Source organism: Dermacentor albipictus, chromosome 1, assembly GCF_038994185.2.
Source record: "Dermacentor albipictus isolate Rhodes 1998 colony chromosome 1, USDA_Dalb.pri_finalv2, whole genome shotgun sequence".
Classification (NCBI taxonomy): domain Eukaryota; kingdom Metazoa; phylum Arthropoda; class Arachnida; order Ixodida; family Ixodidae; genus Dermacentor; species Dermacentor albipictus.
In genome coordinates this window covers 330,834,002-330,853,545 of record NC_091821.1, presented here as the reverse complement: position 1 = coordinate 330,853,545, position 19,544 = coordinate 330,834,002, and the positions used below count along the sequence as shown (strand labels likewise).

At 46.1% G+C, this 19,544-nt stretch overlaps 1 protein-coding gene across 2 annotated transcripts in view; it reads right to left on the bottom strand.

Moving 5' to 3' along the window:
* Positions 1–19,544, bottom strand: part of LOC135909563 (protein Wnt-4-like) — a 107,380-nt gene that overhangs the window by 52,174 nt on the left and 35,662 nt on the right. Inside the window, exon 1 of one of the 2 annotated variants that reach the window (XM_065441542.1) lies at positions 12,524–12,843. The exons of the other annotated variant lie outside the window; for it this stretch is intronic. Within the exon in view, the coding sequence (XP_065297614.1) occupies positions 12,524–12,606 (83 nt within the window). The 5' untranslated portion in view covers positions 12,607–12,843. Of the gene's footprint in view, positions 1–12,523; positions 12,844–19,544 lie in introns of those variants that run through there. 2 annotated transcript variants of the gene reach the window in all.

The following is a 19,544-nucleotide window of genomic DNA, read 5'->3' as shown; positions in this document are numbered from 1 at the left end:
GAGAAGCCGAGCGCAAGCAGCAACTGCAAAGCCGTCGTTTAATAACCGTCAGAATTAACCCAGTGATGAACACAGGGGCCGCACGTTTCAGCTTCGCTGGTCGACAATCTGTACGGAGTGCTTGGGCGGTGATTTTTTCGTTATAGAACACTAATCCGCTCGAAACTGTAATATGCCGCCTTTGTCTGGGACTTTTTTTCATGACAGTCGAATTCGCTCACTCGAAATGGTCGAGAATAACCTGACGCGTTTCATCATGTCTAACAAATGCTCGAACTTCAAGTATCACTGATATTAAATCTCCCCTTCCATTGCCGTCACTCGCCTCTCGTTTGTGCTTTTTTCACCTCACGTTCTCAGATTTGGCCATCATTCACTACGAAAAGGAATTGATTTCTGCTCCCCAGTATGTCCCATCCTGCATTGACCACGGATATGAGGTGGCGATCGCTTTCTGTAGGACTTCCATTTTGCGCAACTCATTTTTTCCAAGGACTTCTGAACTGTATAACCACTTTCCTTGCGTTTCCTGCTAATATAGCAGGCCAGCTATAATATAGCAGGCCAGTTTTCAAGGACACTTTAACTAAGACTAACTAAGAGTTAAAAATCTCCCTTTATCCGTTCTTTGTTGTTCCATCTTGTACCAAGCGTACACTCTTTACCGGATTTACATTATTTGCTTCAGTGTTTGTGTGTTTTTATAGTTTAATGTATATTTAGTTTTTGGTGTCCTTTTTGTTTAAATGTGTTTTTCATGTGTTCCTTTTGACCACTCCCATCTGTAATGCTTCGGCCCTGAGGGTGCAACAAATGAAGTAAAATGAAACGCGTCTCATTATTTGGTTATCGACTTGCCATTCGTACTAGTATGACGCGATAGATGTCACCGAAATTTGTGTAAGCAGCGTTTATTGATATTGTTACGGAGGAAGACGCAGACGAAAAGCTATGTACAAGTATATTTACAATAAAATACGCTGCGCTTGGCCAAGAGGCACCAGCCCGCGCTAGCTTCTAATCGTCGTCGTCGTCTTCTTACTGCTCGGCTCTTCGTCATTGGAAATACTATACCGTAGCACTACCCCCGGCGGCAAAAGCGCCGTCCCGGAGCGACTAAAGGCCGGAGTCTGAAGCAGTGTAGTAGGTCTTGAGCCTACTGACGTGCACGACATCAGTAGATGCCAGAGTAGATGACGAGGTTAAGCTCACAGGAGCAATTTCGTACGTCACAGGCGTCACCTGGCGCAGCACGCGGTAGGGCCTTGTGTATCGTGAAAGGAACTTTTCGGAAAGTCCGACGTGACGAGAGGGCGACCACAGGAGCACGAGTGCATCAGGCGAAAACTGTACGTCACGGTGGCGGGCGTTGTACTGACGCTGCTGCGTGGTTTGCGAGTCCGTCAGTCGAGCACGGGCAAGCTGGCGTGCATGGTCGGCGCGGGCGATGGCGTCGCGCGCATACTCGGTTGTTGAGATCGCAGCAGGAGGAAGTACCGTGTCAAGGGGCAAGGTTGGTTCGCGACCGTAGAGTAGATAAAATGGAGAAAATCCGGCGGTGTCGTGCCGGGAAGAATTATAAGCAAATGTGACGTAAAGAAAGGCAACGTCCCAGTCGTGGTGGTCCTTCTAAACGTACTTGGACAGCATGTCGGTAAGAGTGCGGTTTAACCGCTCTGTCAGGCCATTGGTTTGAGGATGGTATGAGGTAGTCAGCTTGTGTTGAATAGAGCAGGAACGCACAATGTCGGCGATAATTTTTGAGAGGAAGTTACGACCGCGGTCAGTAAGCAGCTGTCGCGGGGCGCCATGCACTAAGATAATGTCACGCAAGAGAAAGTCCGCGACGTCAGTGGCGCAACTGGCAGGGAGAGCTCGCGTGATAGCGTATCGGGTGGCGTAATCAGTTGCGACGGCTACCCATTTGTTCCCAGAGGATGACGTGGGAAAGGGACCGAGGAGGTCTAATCCAACACGAAAGAACGGTTCCACAGGGACGGTGATCGGCTGTAGATAACCGGAAGGTAGCAACTGAGGTGTCTTCTGACGCTGGCAGGGATTATAGGCAGCAACATAGCGTCGGACAGAGCGAGCGAGACCAGGCCAATAGAAGCGGCGGCGGACGCGGTCGTACGTCCGGGTTACCCCAAGATGTCCTGCAGTGGGTGCGTCATGCATCTCAAAGAGCGCAGTCTGCCGTAGATGTTTTGGCACGACAAGAAGAACATCAGGGCCATCAGGGAGGAAGTTCCTTCGGTACAGGATGCCACCCTGGAGGACATATCGGCGAACGGACGCGTCGGTAGGTGTAGAGCGCAGACGCTCGATGAGTACTCGCAGCGATAGGTCTCGGTACTGCTCATCGGCGATGTTAGCGAAGGCAGACACAGAGAAAATGCCGTCGGCCGTACTACTGTCGGCGTCGTCAGGCTCATCTACCGGGTAGCGAGACAGGCAGTCAGCGTCTTTGTGAAGTCGGCCAGATTTGTAGGTGACAGAGAACGAATATTCTTGGAGGCGTAAGGCCCAGCGACCAAGTCTTCCTGTAGGGTCTTTCAATGAGCATAACCAGCAAAGCGCGTGATGGTCTGTGACAACGGAAAATGGTCGGCCATATAAGTATGGGCGGAACTTCGCAACCGCCCACACTAGGGCCAGACACTCACGCTCAGTGATGGAATAGTTGCGCTCCGCGGGCGAGAGGAGCCGGCTGGCGTAAGCGATAACACGGTCGTGGCCACGCTGGCGTTGTGCCAGTACTGCGCCAATTCCGTGACCGCTGGCATCAGTACGGACTTCGGTAGGCGCAGAAGGATAGAAATGGGCCAGAACGGGAGGCGTTGTGAGAAGATCGATGAGAAGCGAGAATGCAGAGGCCTCGTTATCGCCCCACTGGAAAGGGGCGTCTTTTTTCAAAAGCTCGGTTAGTGGTCGTGCTATGGCCGCGAAATTTTCGACGAAACGGCGGAAGTACGAGCAAAGGCCGATGAAGCTGTGCACATCCTTGACACACTTCGGAACAGGGAAGTGCGTAACAGCATGGATCTTGCCTGGGTCCGGTTGCACTCCGTTCGCGTCAACGAGATGTCCAAGGCCGGTAATCTGGCGACGGCCGAATTGGCACTTCGATGCGTTGAGTTGCAGACCGGCTCGCCGAAAAACGTCCAGGACTGCTGAGAGGCGCTCGAGGTGCGTAGCGAATGTTGGGGAGAATACTATAACATCGTCCAAGTAGCACAGGCACGTGGACCATTTGAAACCATGAAGAAGGGAGTCCATCATGCGTTCTAAAGTGTCAGGAGCGTTACATAGACCGTACGGCATCACTTTGAATTGATAAAGACCGTCGGGTGTTACAAAGGCAGTCTTCTCGCGGTCGAGATCGTCCACGGCAATCTTCCAATAGCCGGAGCGAAGGTCAATAGAGGAGAAATAGCGAGCACCGTGAAGGCAGTCAAGGGCGTCATCAATCCGAGGTAGGGGATACACGTCCTTTTTGGTAACCCTGTTAAGGTGCCCATAATCCACGCAAGAGCGCCATGAGCCATCCTTCTTTTTTACCAGCACAACAGGTGACGCCCATGGACTACATGACGGTTCAATAATGTTCTTGGCAAGCATTTTGCGAACTTCGGTGTGAATAACTTGACGCTCAGCCGGTGATACTCGGTACGGGTGGCGATGAATAGGAGGGGCATCGCCGGTAATAATGCGATGTTTGACAGCTGTTGTTTGGGCCAAAGGACGATCGTTAAAGTCAAAAATATCTTGGTAGGAAATCAATACGTGGTAGAGCGCACGAGCGTGCTCGGAAGGCATGTCGGGTGCAATCATTTTCTGTAAGTTGGCGATGGTACAAGTTGCCGACTGCGACGGTAGAGGTGGATCGGCTGAATGGTCGTCTACTGAAATCGATGCTACAGAGTGATCCTCGAATGAGCAAAGTTGGGCCAGAGACATCCCGCGTGGCAGCACTTGTGTCGTCAAGCCAAAGTTGACCACTGGCAGTCAGACGCAATTCGCCGTAATAGATAAAACTGTATGAGGTACTGTGATCCCGTGTGGAAGGAGGACGTCTTGCATAGGAGCCGCGATGTAGTGACCATCGGGGACTTGTGGGGATGACACGAAGTCAACGTAAGTCACTGCCGAAGGTGGCAAGCGAACGAAGTCGACGGAACTTAGGCGAGTAGGGTGTTGTTCAGCAGGATGCAGAACAGGCAGGTCGAGGCGGAGAGTACTGGCGGAGCAATCGATGAGAGCAGAATGAGCGGAGAGGAAGTCTAAGCCAAGGATGATGTCGTGGGGACAGTGAGCGATGACTGTGAATAGCACGATTGTTGAGCGATCGGCGTTTATTGATATCAGATGTTACGAGCGTGTTCTGCCTTGAATTATTAAGTGTGCTATCCTGCTCAATACGAGTTGTAATGCGGGACGAGCCCGTGGTCCAAGGAACTCCAAGACGGTGCGACAGCGCGGGCATGACAAAGGAAAAGTCGGTAAATTAAGCGTCGTTCCTGCCACGCCGTATCCCTGCTTATATAGCGAGCGTGCACATCTTCCATTTTATTTAGGCGAAAGAAATATGGTGTCCAACGCGTTTCAACTTGTATTGAGAGTGATATAGTACGAGACGTTTTACTTGACTTTATAGCATCAGAAAGCCCCTGGCGGAACACTATGGAGTATTCTACGAATATTATCGGCGTTGCTTCTCGAAGCTCTCAGTACGCGGTTTCGAGTATCATTGAGACACTCGATAAATTTACGATCCTAAACGATGTGGAACACCCTTAGCAATTTTGCCAGCCTGACTGATTTTCATTGCAGAAGAATAGCGAAGGTATACGAACTTCTATGCTTAGAAATTGTTTGTCGAAGGAGTCGTTAGAGAAAAAAAAAATATGCACCTCACTGCATGCGAGGATTGCATGTGTATACGGCTGGGTGAACGCTAATGGTGCACCGGGCTTCTTGAAATAAGTATCGGCGAGCGACTGCCAAAGCAAATAGAAGAAAATAAACTGAAGAAGTGCTTTTGAATAAACATATAGCAATAGTATAAGAAAGAAAGATAAGCAGCGAAGTTGTGTTGGGATTACCATATTGACAACTACATTGATTTATATGGTTATCGCTACATTGATTGAATAAAAACACACACACGTAACCTCGTGGTTTTTATCTTCTTTATTTTGTTTCATTTCTTACCACAGTGAATAGCTTTGTGGTTGCTGAGGTACACCGCGATAGTTGTTCTGCTACGCTAGACGCGTTCTTGCCAAAGGTTAAATCGATACGTGACCGGTGATGCGTGGTCGGCACATTTTCGTCCGTGGAGCAGTCAATTCCAAACCGTTCCAACAGGAATGATACAATCCACTTGCCGTCGAGGCGCACTAGGTCGACGTTAAAATCGACGATTAGTGGGTACACGATCGCATTTTATTATGCTTTTCGACCCTCCAATGGGAGCAAATTAAAGAGAGCCGCCATCCCACATTTTACATGTGGCACCACCGCGACCGCCACGACTTGTTTTTGTCAACATCTGGGACACATTTTTTCCCGTATCCTAGCCATAGACAGCTTCGTGCTTAAAAAAATGAAATAGGAAAAAAAGAAGGGGGGAGGGGAGCTGGAGTGCAGAAAATAATTGCTGGTCGACATATGGTCCCCGGTTATAATCCTCAGAAGCGATCGTCAGATAGGCGTTCCTTTGTGCAGGCTTTGCTCCCTACCGCTTAACGGAGATTATACATTAAAGACCACAACCACGCACACAAGGCGAAAAGAGAAACGCAACGGTAGAAAAGAACATAGCGCAAGAGAAAGTTATAACTACAGGCAAATTTGCAAGGACAATTCCAAGGCCCCATTGCCTTACTTGCGCTGCAGGCAAAAGGAAAAACGACGACGTTCTACTCAGAAGCAGGCTAAGTGTGCTCGCCTTCTAACCTCACTTTTATCTATACTGCATAGCATACGCAACTCATACCTGAAAGAAAGAGAAAAAAAAACACAATGAATGAATATGCTTAGCCGTTGAGTGATGAGAGTCGCCACAGCAGGCCTGTAATCCGCTGAGGCGTGCGTATAATACGTATATACATATGCCGCGACCTGTAAAATGCGCACCATTCACAGACGCATACCGGATGGCTAGTGCGTTGCCTGACACAGCCTACAGCTACCGAGTTGAGCGAAGCACTGAGAAAAAAAGAAGAAGAAAGAAACGAAGAACGAAGTATGTGCCCGCAGAATGTCATAGGTCCTTTGCGTGGCTGCTTTCTTCAAATGAGGTTACAGACCGTCTACGAAACACAAAGCCAGCATCGTCGATTGTTTCTGTGCCTGCCCCCGTAAGCTCCCGCGTGTGTGCCTGTCGATGTAAACGATCGCCGTCCGTGGCGTGCATCTTACTCAGTTTTGTTATTAGCCAGGCCCCGGAAGCTCTGCGGCTGGACTACGGCGTGCGCCGCGAATTATTATTATGATTATTTGTTTTGAAAACATATGCACATATGGCAGGAAAGGGAAAGCGAGGAGCAGGCTGGCATCTGCCACTGGAAGGGGCACAGCGCCCGCCTACTCTTGATAGAGGAGGAGACAGAGGCATAAAAATGGAAGATAGAAAGAAGGGGAGGAAGGAGGAAAGAAAGGAACGATTGTTGGACTGACGCACGTACGTTTGTGTCGAAATCGATTTTTCACCTCTTGTTGCAGTACCACGGCAATGTGATTCGATGATCGCGTGAAACGAATAAAAAAAGGACTGCAGGCACGTTTAGCGAAATCAACTTTGGGTCATTCTTGAAGTAAGGAAAGAAGTGCTCTAGGTAGAGATAGAAATGGACACACAGGGCTCAGTGCAAGCGTCTCTGAGCGAAAGCGTCAGTAGGAGAAAGATGCAAGGATAAAATGCAGCCCTAAAATGTCAGCACTGAGCAGGCTCACTTATTCGCCTTAAGGTGCGTTTTGTGGCAACACTATTAGGAACAGTTCTTTAGGAATAGCGCAACGACAGCGGAGCTGTATAATGTCTTTGTTAGTGCTGACATATGTGGCAACCTGTTGCATAACTCTTTCGCACGTTCCTCAGCGTTTCTCTTAGTCGCCTCAAATTATTGATGAAGTCCTACATGAATTGGGCTGAAGCCTAAAATCGAGCTTTGCCACGCTTTCTATCTAAGGAGTCTGCATCAAAGCTTCCAATGGAGCTTCTACTGTGGACTTTGTTGCATATTGCTTTCCTTTCATTACTCCAGCTACTATTCTTGTAATGCGTATGCCAACACTTTCCTCTTCTTCTTTCTTGTTTTATTTCTCTAATTTCATTCAGTAATGCTTCCACAACCCCTATACAATAAACGTTTTTCGATTCAGTTCAATTCAATTCATTCAGTAGCGGCAGAAGGGCGTCATGCCAGAAGTATACAAGGTTCATTAATAATAGCCTGCACTTCACGGTTTCAGTTAAACAAGAAAACAAAAATGCATACCCTTTGCATTGCCTAAGCATCTATGACACTGTGCTACTATATAAGGTCGCTGTTCGATTGCAGGGCCCGCAGTTGGCGCTACAGTGAATGTTACAGCGAACGAGATAGGGACTGCTGTATGCTTACAGGCAGCAGTAGCTAGCAGCAGTCAGTAAGTGCTTAAACACTGCAGCACTTGCAGTATTATATTTTTCTTTCTTTCTTTCTTTCTTTCTTTCTTTCTTTCTTTCTTTCTTTCTTTCTTTCTTTCTTTCTTTCTTTCTTTCTTTCTTTCTTTCTTTCTTTCTTTCTTTCTTTCTTTCTTTCTTTCTTTCTTTCTTTCTTTCTTTCTTTCTTTCTTTCTTTCTTTCTTTCTTTCTTTCTTTCTTTCTTTCTTTCTTTCAGATGACGGAAACGGAACAAACAGAAAGGGAATAGGGCATGCAGATTCGCCCGTTCAAGGTGCCACGAATGTGTACCAACTGGCCAACTTTTCTACACTGTGGCAGTTATGGGAGTCAATTGTCCCTGTAAGAATGTGTTGCCTATGCGCACCGAGCTAACAGAAGGCGGAGTAGGCCGATATTTCTTTGCTCTATTAGGGCGCGCACATCTAGGTATATGCATAGACCGCTGCCGACGACAGCGGGGAACTTTCTCGAAATGCCGTCATTGGCGCCGGGTGAATCACTGCCGTCGTTACGGGGATGTACCCGCAGGTGAGCAATGCCGCCGCGTTTCTCCGAGCGCGCCGCAAAACGGGCGAGCACGTTGTCGGGCAACGCTCGGAAATCAATCCGACACACGTGCGGCTCGGTGGCCGTGCGCGCGGGTATTAGTGTTGCGGAAGTCGCGGATCATCGAGCTTCCCAGACACTACGGCTGATCTTCACAAACGCAGTCATACCGTAACATGACAAACCCCGATAAAGCGAATTGTTCTCTATATCGAACACGCCGAACTCCCCGCACGATAATCGCGTAAAATAACTTCCTAATGACGAATTGAACATAGGATGTATCAAACTTGGGGCGTCCGCTGCCAGCGCCATAAAGTCAGTTGCACGCCGCGAACGCAGCGTTCAGGTGAGACATTTGTTTTATTATTTTTTCGTAATTTAAAAAGTCTACGTGACCACGTTGTTATGGCATACTTAACCCAGAGCAAATTGGAGCCGCGTCATGAAAAGTGCCGCTTGTAATAAGCGGGGTACTGCGCTATAAGCAAGAGGACAACAGAAGTAGCACTTCCACCAATTAGTCCAACTTGCCGCTCCAATGCAAATTGCCGCTGTCGAAAACATGTTTAACAGAAATTACTGTCTACTATGCGTAGTTTTATCTTCCTTTCCTCTTTCCTCCCCTCCTTCCTATCTTCCATTTCTGTGTTGCTGTTACCCCTCTTCTGAAGAGTATCGGCAGGCGTTGTGCCCCTTCCGCTGGCAGTTGCGAGCCTGCTCCTCACTTTCCCTTTCCTGTTAATTGTACATCTGTGTTTAAAACAAATAATAATAATAATTTTCAATGAAAGGCTTGCTTTTTTTTATTCTTCTCTCCACTAGAGAAAACAAATCGGTATTTAATGAACTCATCGCAAAATTTTGTCTAAGTTTGTTACAGGCGAGTTTGAGTATATCGAATTACCTTATATAGGATCTCTCAGCTAACGTTAGCCAAGCTCTTCAACGAAAAAAAAAGCATATATCAAAAGAACATGGTGCAATATAAGATTTTAATGCCTACAGTGTTTGGTCTGCAGGCTTCTGACAACCCAATACCGTAAATTTTGTTATTGTACCCATAGCACCGTGTTTTCTAAATCTATTTTTTTCCTTTGCTAAGGTTGGCTAACATTAGCTGGGACACATAATATGTCTAGCTCTATTTAGCACATAAGATTCTTCGTTTTAACCGGCTCTCACTAGTGGTACTACGTCTGCCGCTTTGTTACGTTTAATAATAATTTGTAATATATACCTGCGTAACCACGCGTAACTTCGCATTTTCTCAATACACACTTCTGCAAATTTGTGTTCAAGAAGGGTACCATAGGTACTTTTACACCCTGCAACCTCGTGGTTCCGAGGTCCCACATTCCTATACTTGCCTGTAATTTATTTCCCGCATTAAGAGATTGATTGATTGGTTTATTGATTGATTGACTGAGTGTTTCGTTGGTTGATTGATTGATAAATTGATTGATTGACTGACTTATTAATTTATTTAGATATAGAAAAGTGATAAGATAGGCTTCGCTAAAGCAAGCTATCCCGAAACTACATATTTGTCACTCAGGCAAGATTAAGAAACGGAAAATCGAAAAAGAATATCAACGATCACTACAGTAAAAACACGAACACATCACAAGCCCATGGACACTGCCTCTATGGACACCAGCATCAAAAGCACAGTCCAGTACCTGGGATGGTCCCCCATCACACAAGGGTGAAATATAGTACACATGAGTCGCGCTCACATTTAGTCACGCATTCGTAAGTGACAACCACATGTATTAAACGAGAAGAGGGGGTTAACCGAGGGTCCCGATTTTTATTAGTCATATCATAAGAAGCCAACAGTAATTCCCCTATGTTGTCCTTGGTGTCAGCGTTTGTTGGCTTCTTATGATGTAACCACATGTATTGCGGTTTATCATGGTTTGTCAGCTGAGATAAAGTGCCAACTATGACCTTGAATAAGCGGCCTTATATTCCAAAATCACAGTCGAACAATCTGCGTCGTTTAAGAAGGCGGAAAAAGTAGGAAGAACAATAACACTAACGCACTCCAGGCTGATTGTCTGTAAGGTCCGCATTATTGTTTATCTGCCAGTTAAAGAGTTAAAACGAAGTTGTCCTGACAGAATACCTCAACCCTGATGCCAGTTTGGCTTTGTTGTTTGTTTTCTTCTATTTTATCACTCTTGTCTAAGTTTGTTGGTTTCTTGTCATTTAATAATCGTTGTTGTGAGACTGTAATTCTGCTACGTTCGCGTGATACGCACATCCTAAAAAAAGGTATCATTACTGCGACAAACTTAATCCCGTATATTTTCGGTTCATTCGGAAATTTGATTTAACTAAATCACAACTTTTCTCTGTATTGTCTTCTTGAAATAATTTAGTTGTGAGAGAGAGATACGAACGCCTTGACTCACTTTCCAACTTGTTTTTTGTTTGTTTTAGAAATATGAATTGATATTATTGGGTGTCGGTATAGTAAACTGAAAAGGCTAACTTAAAGACATTATTCAGTGAGACATAATTTCGGCGTACATATCCCGTAAAATTGAGAAGGGAACTTGTAGGAGTAAGTGCATGTAACAGGTGAAATCAAACTGCAGCAACTCATCACACGTTTAGAAACAAGCATTTGTTCTCGAGATGCCCGCATCTCTCTACTGAAAGTATACCATGAGATGTCAACAAACAGAGACACCAAGGACAACATATGGCCAACACTCCCAAGGTTAGTTCTAGTAATAACACATAAATACCCAAGAACGTGTATGGGGAAACTGCGCCGCAGTAGCTCAATTGGTAGAGCACCGCACGCGAAATGCGAAGGATGTGGGTTTGATTCCCACCTGCGGCAAGTTGTTCTTTCATCCACTTTCATTGCCATTAATTTATCATTTCTTTAATTCAATTAGTAAGTACAGGTAATTTCCCCTAAGCTTTCCTTGGTGTCTTTGTTTGTTGGCTTCTCATGATATGATTAATAAAAATCGGGCCCCTCGGTTAACCCCCTTTCTTCGCGTCCTATTGAAAGGAGTGAATATTAGGGCCAGGGAACAAATATATGTGCCGAATTTAACGAAAAGTGGTAGACATTAAATTCATACATCGAATTGTACTGTATTACAAACCATACATTTATATTACGGGGTTTCAACCTAAGGAGGCTGTAATGATTTTATGAATTTACTTGCATCACGCGAGGGGTTATTGGCAAGGCTGCCATTAAACTGCTGTAACGCTTGGAAAGAAGCAACATATTATGAACAGATACAAGTTCTCGAGTCCTGCCATATTGAATGACCAAATACTTGTGTCGCCGTATGCAAATCTATGCATTTCAATGAGTAGCGGTAAATGGACACACACACAAAAAAGCGAAGAACAAAGATCTGGGTATTTGTAGCTTGAGAAATGGTCTAATTACGTCCAGTTATATGAACCGAGGAAATCGTTTAACCTGAACATCACGTATATAAATAATAGTGAGGTCTAATAGGCTTACCGTGGAAAATTATTGAGTTAATTTCACATTGCGCATGTAGCGGACAAAGAGAACTGGATATTAAACAAAAAAATATTGGCGATGTAGACAGGAGCCACCAAGACGTAATAAAGGAACCAGAAGGGGCAATACATATGATCAGATTGTCTGCAAAGAAAACGTTATCGATGTTATGACATCGATATATACTTGCTTTTACACACTAAAATCGAATTTCTCGTGCTGAACAGCTGTTTTGCAAGCGCATAGGCTTTTGCAGCGCTCCATGCGCTGCGTCACCAGACGGAAATGTACTTCTGTAGGCTAAAGTAACACTGTCAAAAACTATACGTTGGCAGATTAACGAATGGCTGATAGTATAAATGACCGCTTCAGCTAATACCAGAGAGTGGATTATAGCTATTTTTTGATGAATATGCGCGCGTAGGAATGTGCGCGTATCTGCCTTTCTTTGTGATGAGCCGTCGTTGAACAAGGCGTTTCTCATGCTCCAGCAGAGTTTTACGACTTCGTATTGTTTGGAATGCTCTCCTATATGTGACGCTTGCTTTTTTTGTTTCCTGTGCGACATGAAGGAGAGCAACGTATAACACATTCATTGTACATTAATAAGCGTCGACAAATTGACTTCTGTATACTTCTCCGATGCGTGTACCGGTAGGGTGCGATGCGCCAGCAACGGCACGAATCTAAAAAAAAGGTTTCACTTTTCGTGCGTCACATCTGCGGTCAGGATCCACGAAAGAACACTGGTGGATTGCATGCAGGATCTAGCGTGGGAGCGGGAGTTCGCTTACCACCAACTGCAGTGCGCGGGCCGGTACGAGAAGCAGACGAGCCCAAACCAGACCGCAAGCAGAGGGCCCGGTCTCACGCCCATGCCGTTGTGTCCGTCCCGGGGTCACACACCTCACACCGTCGTCCTCTCGCGGGCGTTTGCGTCAAGTTTCCGCTGTTGCCGGGTTTGCGACGCGGACCCCGAATTCACCAGAGACATCCATAGCCGAAAGTAATCGCGGAACGGTGCCCGGACCGCACGTCGATGGCGCACCCGAAAACCGCGTCGTCGTCTGCGAGCCGCCGTAGCAGACGCGCGCGCGCGCTGTTCGTCTGCTTCAGCCCGCCCACCAATGGAGGTTGGGGCGAGAGGGCGCTGCCGCTCCCCCCTTTCACCAATCGCGTCACGAGGCGGCCGATTTGTGTTTTCCCCCCACACCACCTCCACGATAGTGTTTCTTTTTTGGAGGTTTTGTTCTTGTTGCACGGCTTAAACAGAGTTTATGGGTGAGAGTGTGCCCATACGCGAGGGCTGCCGCTGGCTGCCTACAATTCGTACTTTTTTTCTTCTTTCAAGCATTACTCCAACGAAAGCAAAAGTATACGCACCCGCACTGGATGGGGAGAGATGCAGGGAACCAGCACGGGCAGCTTTCGAAGTTTCTCGTGTTACATAACGCGGAATCCGGGCTTACGCAACCGTCTAAAAGCGGCGGGTTTCTCGCGAGCCATATCAATTAACGTGGTATGGATCTCTTGCAAAGTGCTGGAAGCTTATAAAGTTGCCGTTATCACTTATTCTTTTTTTTGCGAGTTTGGTGTTCCTCGGAAGTGAACACCGTTATTTTCTTTTCACGTTGTGGTTGGTACCATGTGCACAAGATTATGACGTCTTACCTTTCCACACACGATGCGAACGGTTTCCTGTATTGCGCAAGTTTCATAAAGCATTAGGACAAAGTATGGCTTAGAACATTCTTGTTTCGTGGGACTACCAAAGAACAACAACGCCCGCCAGCAAGCTGCGAGCATTGCACAGGATTCGCTAACACGAAAATATTCTGAATTACCTGCACATTTACCTTGATGCCAATTGTGAATTTCATTTGATGAGCTCCTTAGGACATCTATGACTTAGAGTGGTTTGGGCGCGAGCTAGTTGGCACGGATCGTGCATTTTTAAGCAGCGCCAAAAGACGCGTGGACAAGGAAGAGCACAGGACCAGCGCTGGTCCTGTGCTCTTTTTCGACCATACATTTTTGACGCTTCTTAAAAATATACACCAATGATGGAGTATCGATCGTAGGCAGGACGAGATAATGCGGGGAAAGCATGATCAACTGTGCAGCGAATTTTTAATTTCCTTTGTGCCTAATGCTATAGCTCAAATTATATTTACGACATCGGCATTGAGTTCCCGGATGTACTAAAGGTGGAAGGAGAAATATTAAGCGAAAAGTTTTGTTCGCAAAATAAAGAAAGAAACTGAAAAAGAAAATCAACTGTTCTTCACCTATTTGTACTTGCCATCCTATATTGCTTGAACGTTAGAACAGATGTGTTACTTAGTGCTCTCCACGTATTACGCTGTAAACGAAAATGTAAATGATGATCTTCACAAGGGCTTCGGTAATGTTGGTCGGCAAAGTCATAGAAAGGGTTTGAGATGTATTTTCGTAGTATATGTTTTATAGGGTGTAAAATAGTTCCTGTGTGTTTCACAGGTATTTACGTGCATTGTTTCATAGAAGATGCTGGGTGTAGAAATGTCTATCACAGTCCATTGATGAAGAGAGGTGGTCTGTGTGTGTCTGCCAAATGTGGTTAATGAGTGAATTCGGAGGTTGGACGTTGTACAAGATGCTTTTAGAGCACTGTACTACGATTGTAGCCATGATTGTAGTTATTGTAGCGGATTGTAGCTACGACTACGGCTGTCACCGGCAGGCCTCGATACTTGTGAATGGCTGTACCGGCAGCGTTGGGCGGGGATTCTAGACTTTGTTGGGGGCAGTTGGAAACGACGCTACCGATTGATCTATGAGCTATACTTATACCCAGCTTGTGTTTTACGAGATAGTGCTGCCAAACGGAGAAGAAATCCTGGAGAAGAAGGGGTACTATGAGGCGGTCAATAACAGGCGGATAAAATTGGCTGCTATTCGTGGCACCGTATTGTTTTGTACAAAATAACCCCAAGCATGCTGCTCGCAGTAACGCCGAGTTAGCACGCTGAGTCCGATGTTAGAGTAGGCTTTTTATTTGCTCGGCCATTACCCGGCGCATCATTACTTTCATCAATACAGCTAATCAAAAATCTGGGTCCAAACATCAAGGTACTGCGAGCTAATGCCATAGAGCAATGGATTAAAATAAAAAGAAATCCAGTTGGATGGCGAGAATCCGAAACGAACCTCACCTATCAAGGCAAAGGTGATAGGGATAAGACGAGCTCGTACAGGCCATTTACAGTAACGTTACTGATATACTGAATAGCAATGCAAGCTATAAAATTAGAACTGTCGAAGTGGGTGGAGAAAAATGAAATGCTGGTGGGAACTGCAGAGTGGGTTCAGACCAAGCCGACGCTTAGAGGATAATATGGTTGTACTAACTCAGTCCACAGAGATTTCAGTAGCGCAGAATATACCTTTATGAATAGAATTTCCAGATATTAAGGGAGTCTACAACAATGTAGACAGGGAATTGTTACGAGATATTGTCAAGCACAAAGGCATAGATGAAGATTTTGTGGAACTGCAGAGGGAGATGTATAGAGACAACCTATTTCAAATTGTATGAGAAGACGGACAGTGTAATTATGTGGTGGAAGTTCACCAACGACTGAAGCAAGGGTGTCCTCTATCTTTGTTGCTGTTCACACTTCATGTTAAGGGCATAGAAAGACGACTGGAAAACAGTGAGTTAGGATTTGATTTAGCCTACATGCGTAATGGGCAAAGGGTGCGACCCAAAATCCCTGGACTTATGTATTCGGACTACATAGTAGTACTAGCGGACAATGAAATAGATTTACAGAGACTTGCGAGTATGCGTGGCAACGCAGCGACAAATCTAGGCCTTACAGTTTAGCACATCGTAATCAGAGATTATGATCTTTAATGAAGAGACGAGTAATTGCGTGGTATCATTTCCACAGCAAGTCATACCGATAGTCAAGTAATATAAGTACCTCGGCGTATACTAAACGAAGGAAAGACTTTACCACCCACCAAGATAATCTCAAAAGAAAAATTACGCCTAATGCAGCAATAACGGAACATAGAGCAATTTGGGGCCACAATAAGTATCGGGTGGTGCGTGCAATCTGGGCAGGAGCCACGGTACCAGCGCTAACGCTCGCAGATGCCATTCTGTGCCATTCTGGAAGTTAATCAAAAATCGGAAGGCCGGTTGGCTTTGGGAGCCCACGGCAAAACCACAAATGAGGTAGTGTAGGGTGACATAGGTTGAGCCTCCTTTGAAGTCAGAGAAGCGCAGAGCAAAATTAGTTTTGAAGAAAGGCTAAGGAACGTGGCGGCAAATAAGTGGGTGGCTAAAGTGCGCAAGTATCTGTACCTGAAATGCGTGAACGCAGAATGTAGGAAGAGGTGATGAAAGTTGGCAACCAGGCGTAGGGTAATAAAAAGTACATATGGACAATTTAAAGGGACGCTAAAGCTTACTATGAAGTCAAGTTAAAGTGACAAAGCAATGCTCTAGAACGTCAATAGGGTGTCTATATAATCGCGAACAGAGCTTCAGTAACCGAGAAATTGAGGTAAATGCATGACACGATTTGAGACTCCCCAGTCGATGACGAAGGCACTCTTCATCTTTTTTTTTTTTTTTTTTATTGAAGTGAAATGTTAGGAGAGGTTGGCGCCTTTATGGTGGCACCGGCTACTCCTTGTCACTTGGCAAACGAAACAAATTTACGTAAAAAGGGTGAATAGTGACACAAAATATAACACTCAGTAGAACACTGTGTGAGTAAAAACTATATGGTCCAGCACTCTTCATCATAATTTATGTCACTAGTACTCAACTACTCGTATTAAAAAGATCGTTTCATTAGGTTATACAACGGAAGAAAATGCCACTTGTCTACTTCTATTCGATTCTAAGAAAAAATAACATTTTGACGTTACCCTTGCGTAGTATGGGTGTGATCGAAAGGTTTCATTTTCGCTCGACTGTGCGTGCTCGACTTCATGCCGCGCGCGCTTTGGAGTTTCAGTTTCGTTATCGCGTCGTGCTGCGGTGGTTCTGCTGGCTCGCTAAACTTGCATTTGGAACAAGCAGCGAGAGTGCCACGTCCATGTGATGTCGTGGGATGCGCGAACGGTTTGCGGAACTTGGTCAAGGGCAGTTGCAGCGGCGAATCCAACGTTACTTATCACTGTATGCAAACGAGTGAACCTCTCCATTCGAAGCGGTTAGGTGCCGTATATCTATGCCACAGCGCGCTGGCAAAGAGCCGGAAAATCACGTAGTGTGCTCGCTGCACTTTCGTCCAGAGGATTACGAGTTCAACGCCGACTTACTGAAATCGTGTGGAGTGCCTTTCAAAGCAGGCCGCCGTCGTAGTGGTACGCAACGACGCCGGCAGCGCGAGCCCTCAGCGGCAGGTCACGTTCGTCAGTGCTTAAATCGCTGAAGTCGAGCCCAGCATCGCGAGCCAATGTGTCATTGTCAGGGTCGTCCATTGCAACGAGCGTCGAAGTTGGCGTCATAAAACAAAGAACCAACTTACCGTCGCGCGCTTTCCCTTCTGCTAGCCACCATAGTTCCGCTTTCGCGCTGCTGTCGGCTCTGTCTTGGCTCTATTTCTGGCCGCACGTTTGCGTTTTGCGCAGAAAACGCGTAGCGCCGTCCGCGGGCGCCGTTTTACTCACTGACGGCGCAACGTCACTATGAGACAATGACGTCATCACTCCTCGGTCGGAGGGCGGGCGATTTGAACTGCGCTAGAGGTACGCGGACGTTTCAGAACGCATTTTCTCTTAAAATAAGTCTCTTCTTCGCACGAAACAAGCGTTTCAAGGTTTCTGGGATGGTATTTCAACAGTCCACGTTGACTTGATATTAACCTTTAGTGTCCCTTTAAATCCTTCAAAAAAATGTGAGAGAAACAGAGACTGCACATTGGGTTTGAAGGATCGGAGCAACGAAGTTCATGGAAATTTACAACAACCAATAAATCAGTAGAGATAATCTGCACGCTAACACAAAGGGCAGTCGCTTGCGCAAGCTGGCAGCCCGAAGATAAAAAAGATATCGCAGTTTTTCTCGAAAGGCGAAGCATCGATTGCGATAGCAAATTAGCCATACGAAGTAAGGATAACACTTTTATCAGCCGCATCAACTTGTAAAGATTCGCTTGCTAACTAAATTAACTAACATGGTGTCAGCGCGCACCGAACACATGAACACATCACACTCGATGACCACGGCTACTCGCTATCAAAACGCTGGCGGGAGGAAACGCGGCAGTAGCAGCGAGCGAAGTGATCTTCCTGCTGTCTATCGCTTCAACGCAAAGTGAGCGCCGAGAGCACAAAGCACGCGCGAAGCTAAGAGCGACCGACGCACCTAGATTCTGCTCCCAACGCAGATCGCTCTCAAGATACGACCGCGTGACCGCGCGCAGCCGCTACATGCGCATTTGCAGCCGGAGTAGAACGCCGCCCCTCTCGACTGTTACAGTTTTGCATGAGCGCCTCCGGAAACAACCAGTGAAAGTTATATATATATATATATATATATATATATATATATATATATATATATATATATATATATATATATATATATATATATATATATATATATATATATATATATATAGTAGCCGGAATGACAACGGCACGTGAAGAGGTGGTAGGTGAGACGGAACCATCGGTATAGATATGTGTTCGGTCCCCGTATGTCACATTGGTTAATAGCAGTGCCCACTGTTTCAGAGCTCTTTTTGGGTGATTGGCCTTCTTCTTTACACCCAGAATACTTAGGCGCACCTGAGGCTGTTGGAGACACCACAAGAGCAATGAAGGCTTTGCGACTTGTATGGGAGACAATCTCTATGGGTGATTATAATTTCAGAAAACGTTGCACGAGGTCTCTGCGATGGCAAGAACGCCAAGTGATGATCAGGGACGCGGGAAAGATGAGGGTTATGCGTCCTGAGACAATCCACAGCAACGTATGTTTGGATGGGATGATCTCTGGTGAGCACAATTGTTGCAGCTGCAGACACACAGCGAGGAAGTCCTAAATACGTGCCTAATGCTTGGCCCTGTAAGCTCTCCAATGATAGAATATTTGACTTGCACGTACTCTACAACACTGGAGGGCTGTAGCCTTGACACCCTAGGAATAGGGCTCTGCACAACTGAAGCATGGGGCGTACAGACGTACCCCATGTGTTCCCGCACATGAATCTCACCCCATGGGCAATCGATGAGTTTTTTTCTTCAGGTACGTGTAATGAGGGCTCCAGGAAAGATTTCGGTCGATTATTACACTCAAGAATCGATGGGTCTTTCCATAGGTGATAGTGTGTCCATTAATGGAGACTGGGTATGGTGTCATAGGTTTACGCGAGAATGCAATCAATGCACATTTCTTGGTCGGTACAGCCAAGCCTTGTGTTTGAAGGTATGCTGATGTCAGAGTTCCTGCCCACTGCAATCGCGCGCGAACCTGAAGGTGAGTGACCGCAGAAGTCCAAAGGCAGATGTCATCTGCGTATACCGAGAGGTAGATTGTTTTAGGTAAAACTTTAGGTAAGCCAGTCCAATGAGTGTCCTATTTAACAACATGAGGCTCAATACTCCTCCTCAAGGCACGCCGCAGTAGGTGTAATGCTCAGCTGGGGGCCATCTTTTGTTTGTAAAAAAAAAAAAAACTACCGGCGAGTTATACAGTCGGATAACCAGCGAAGCATACGGCCGCCGATTCCTATAGCCTCCAGGGAGTTGAGTATGGCGTCATGTGCAACGTTGTCATGCGCACCTTTCACGTCGATAAAGAGTGCA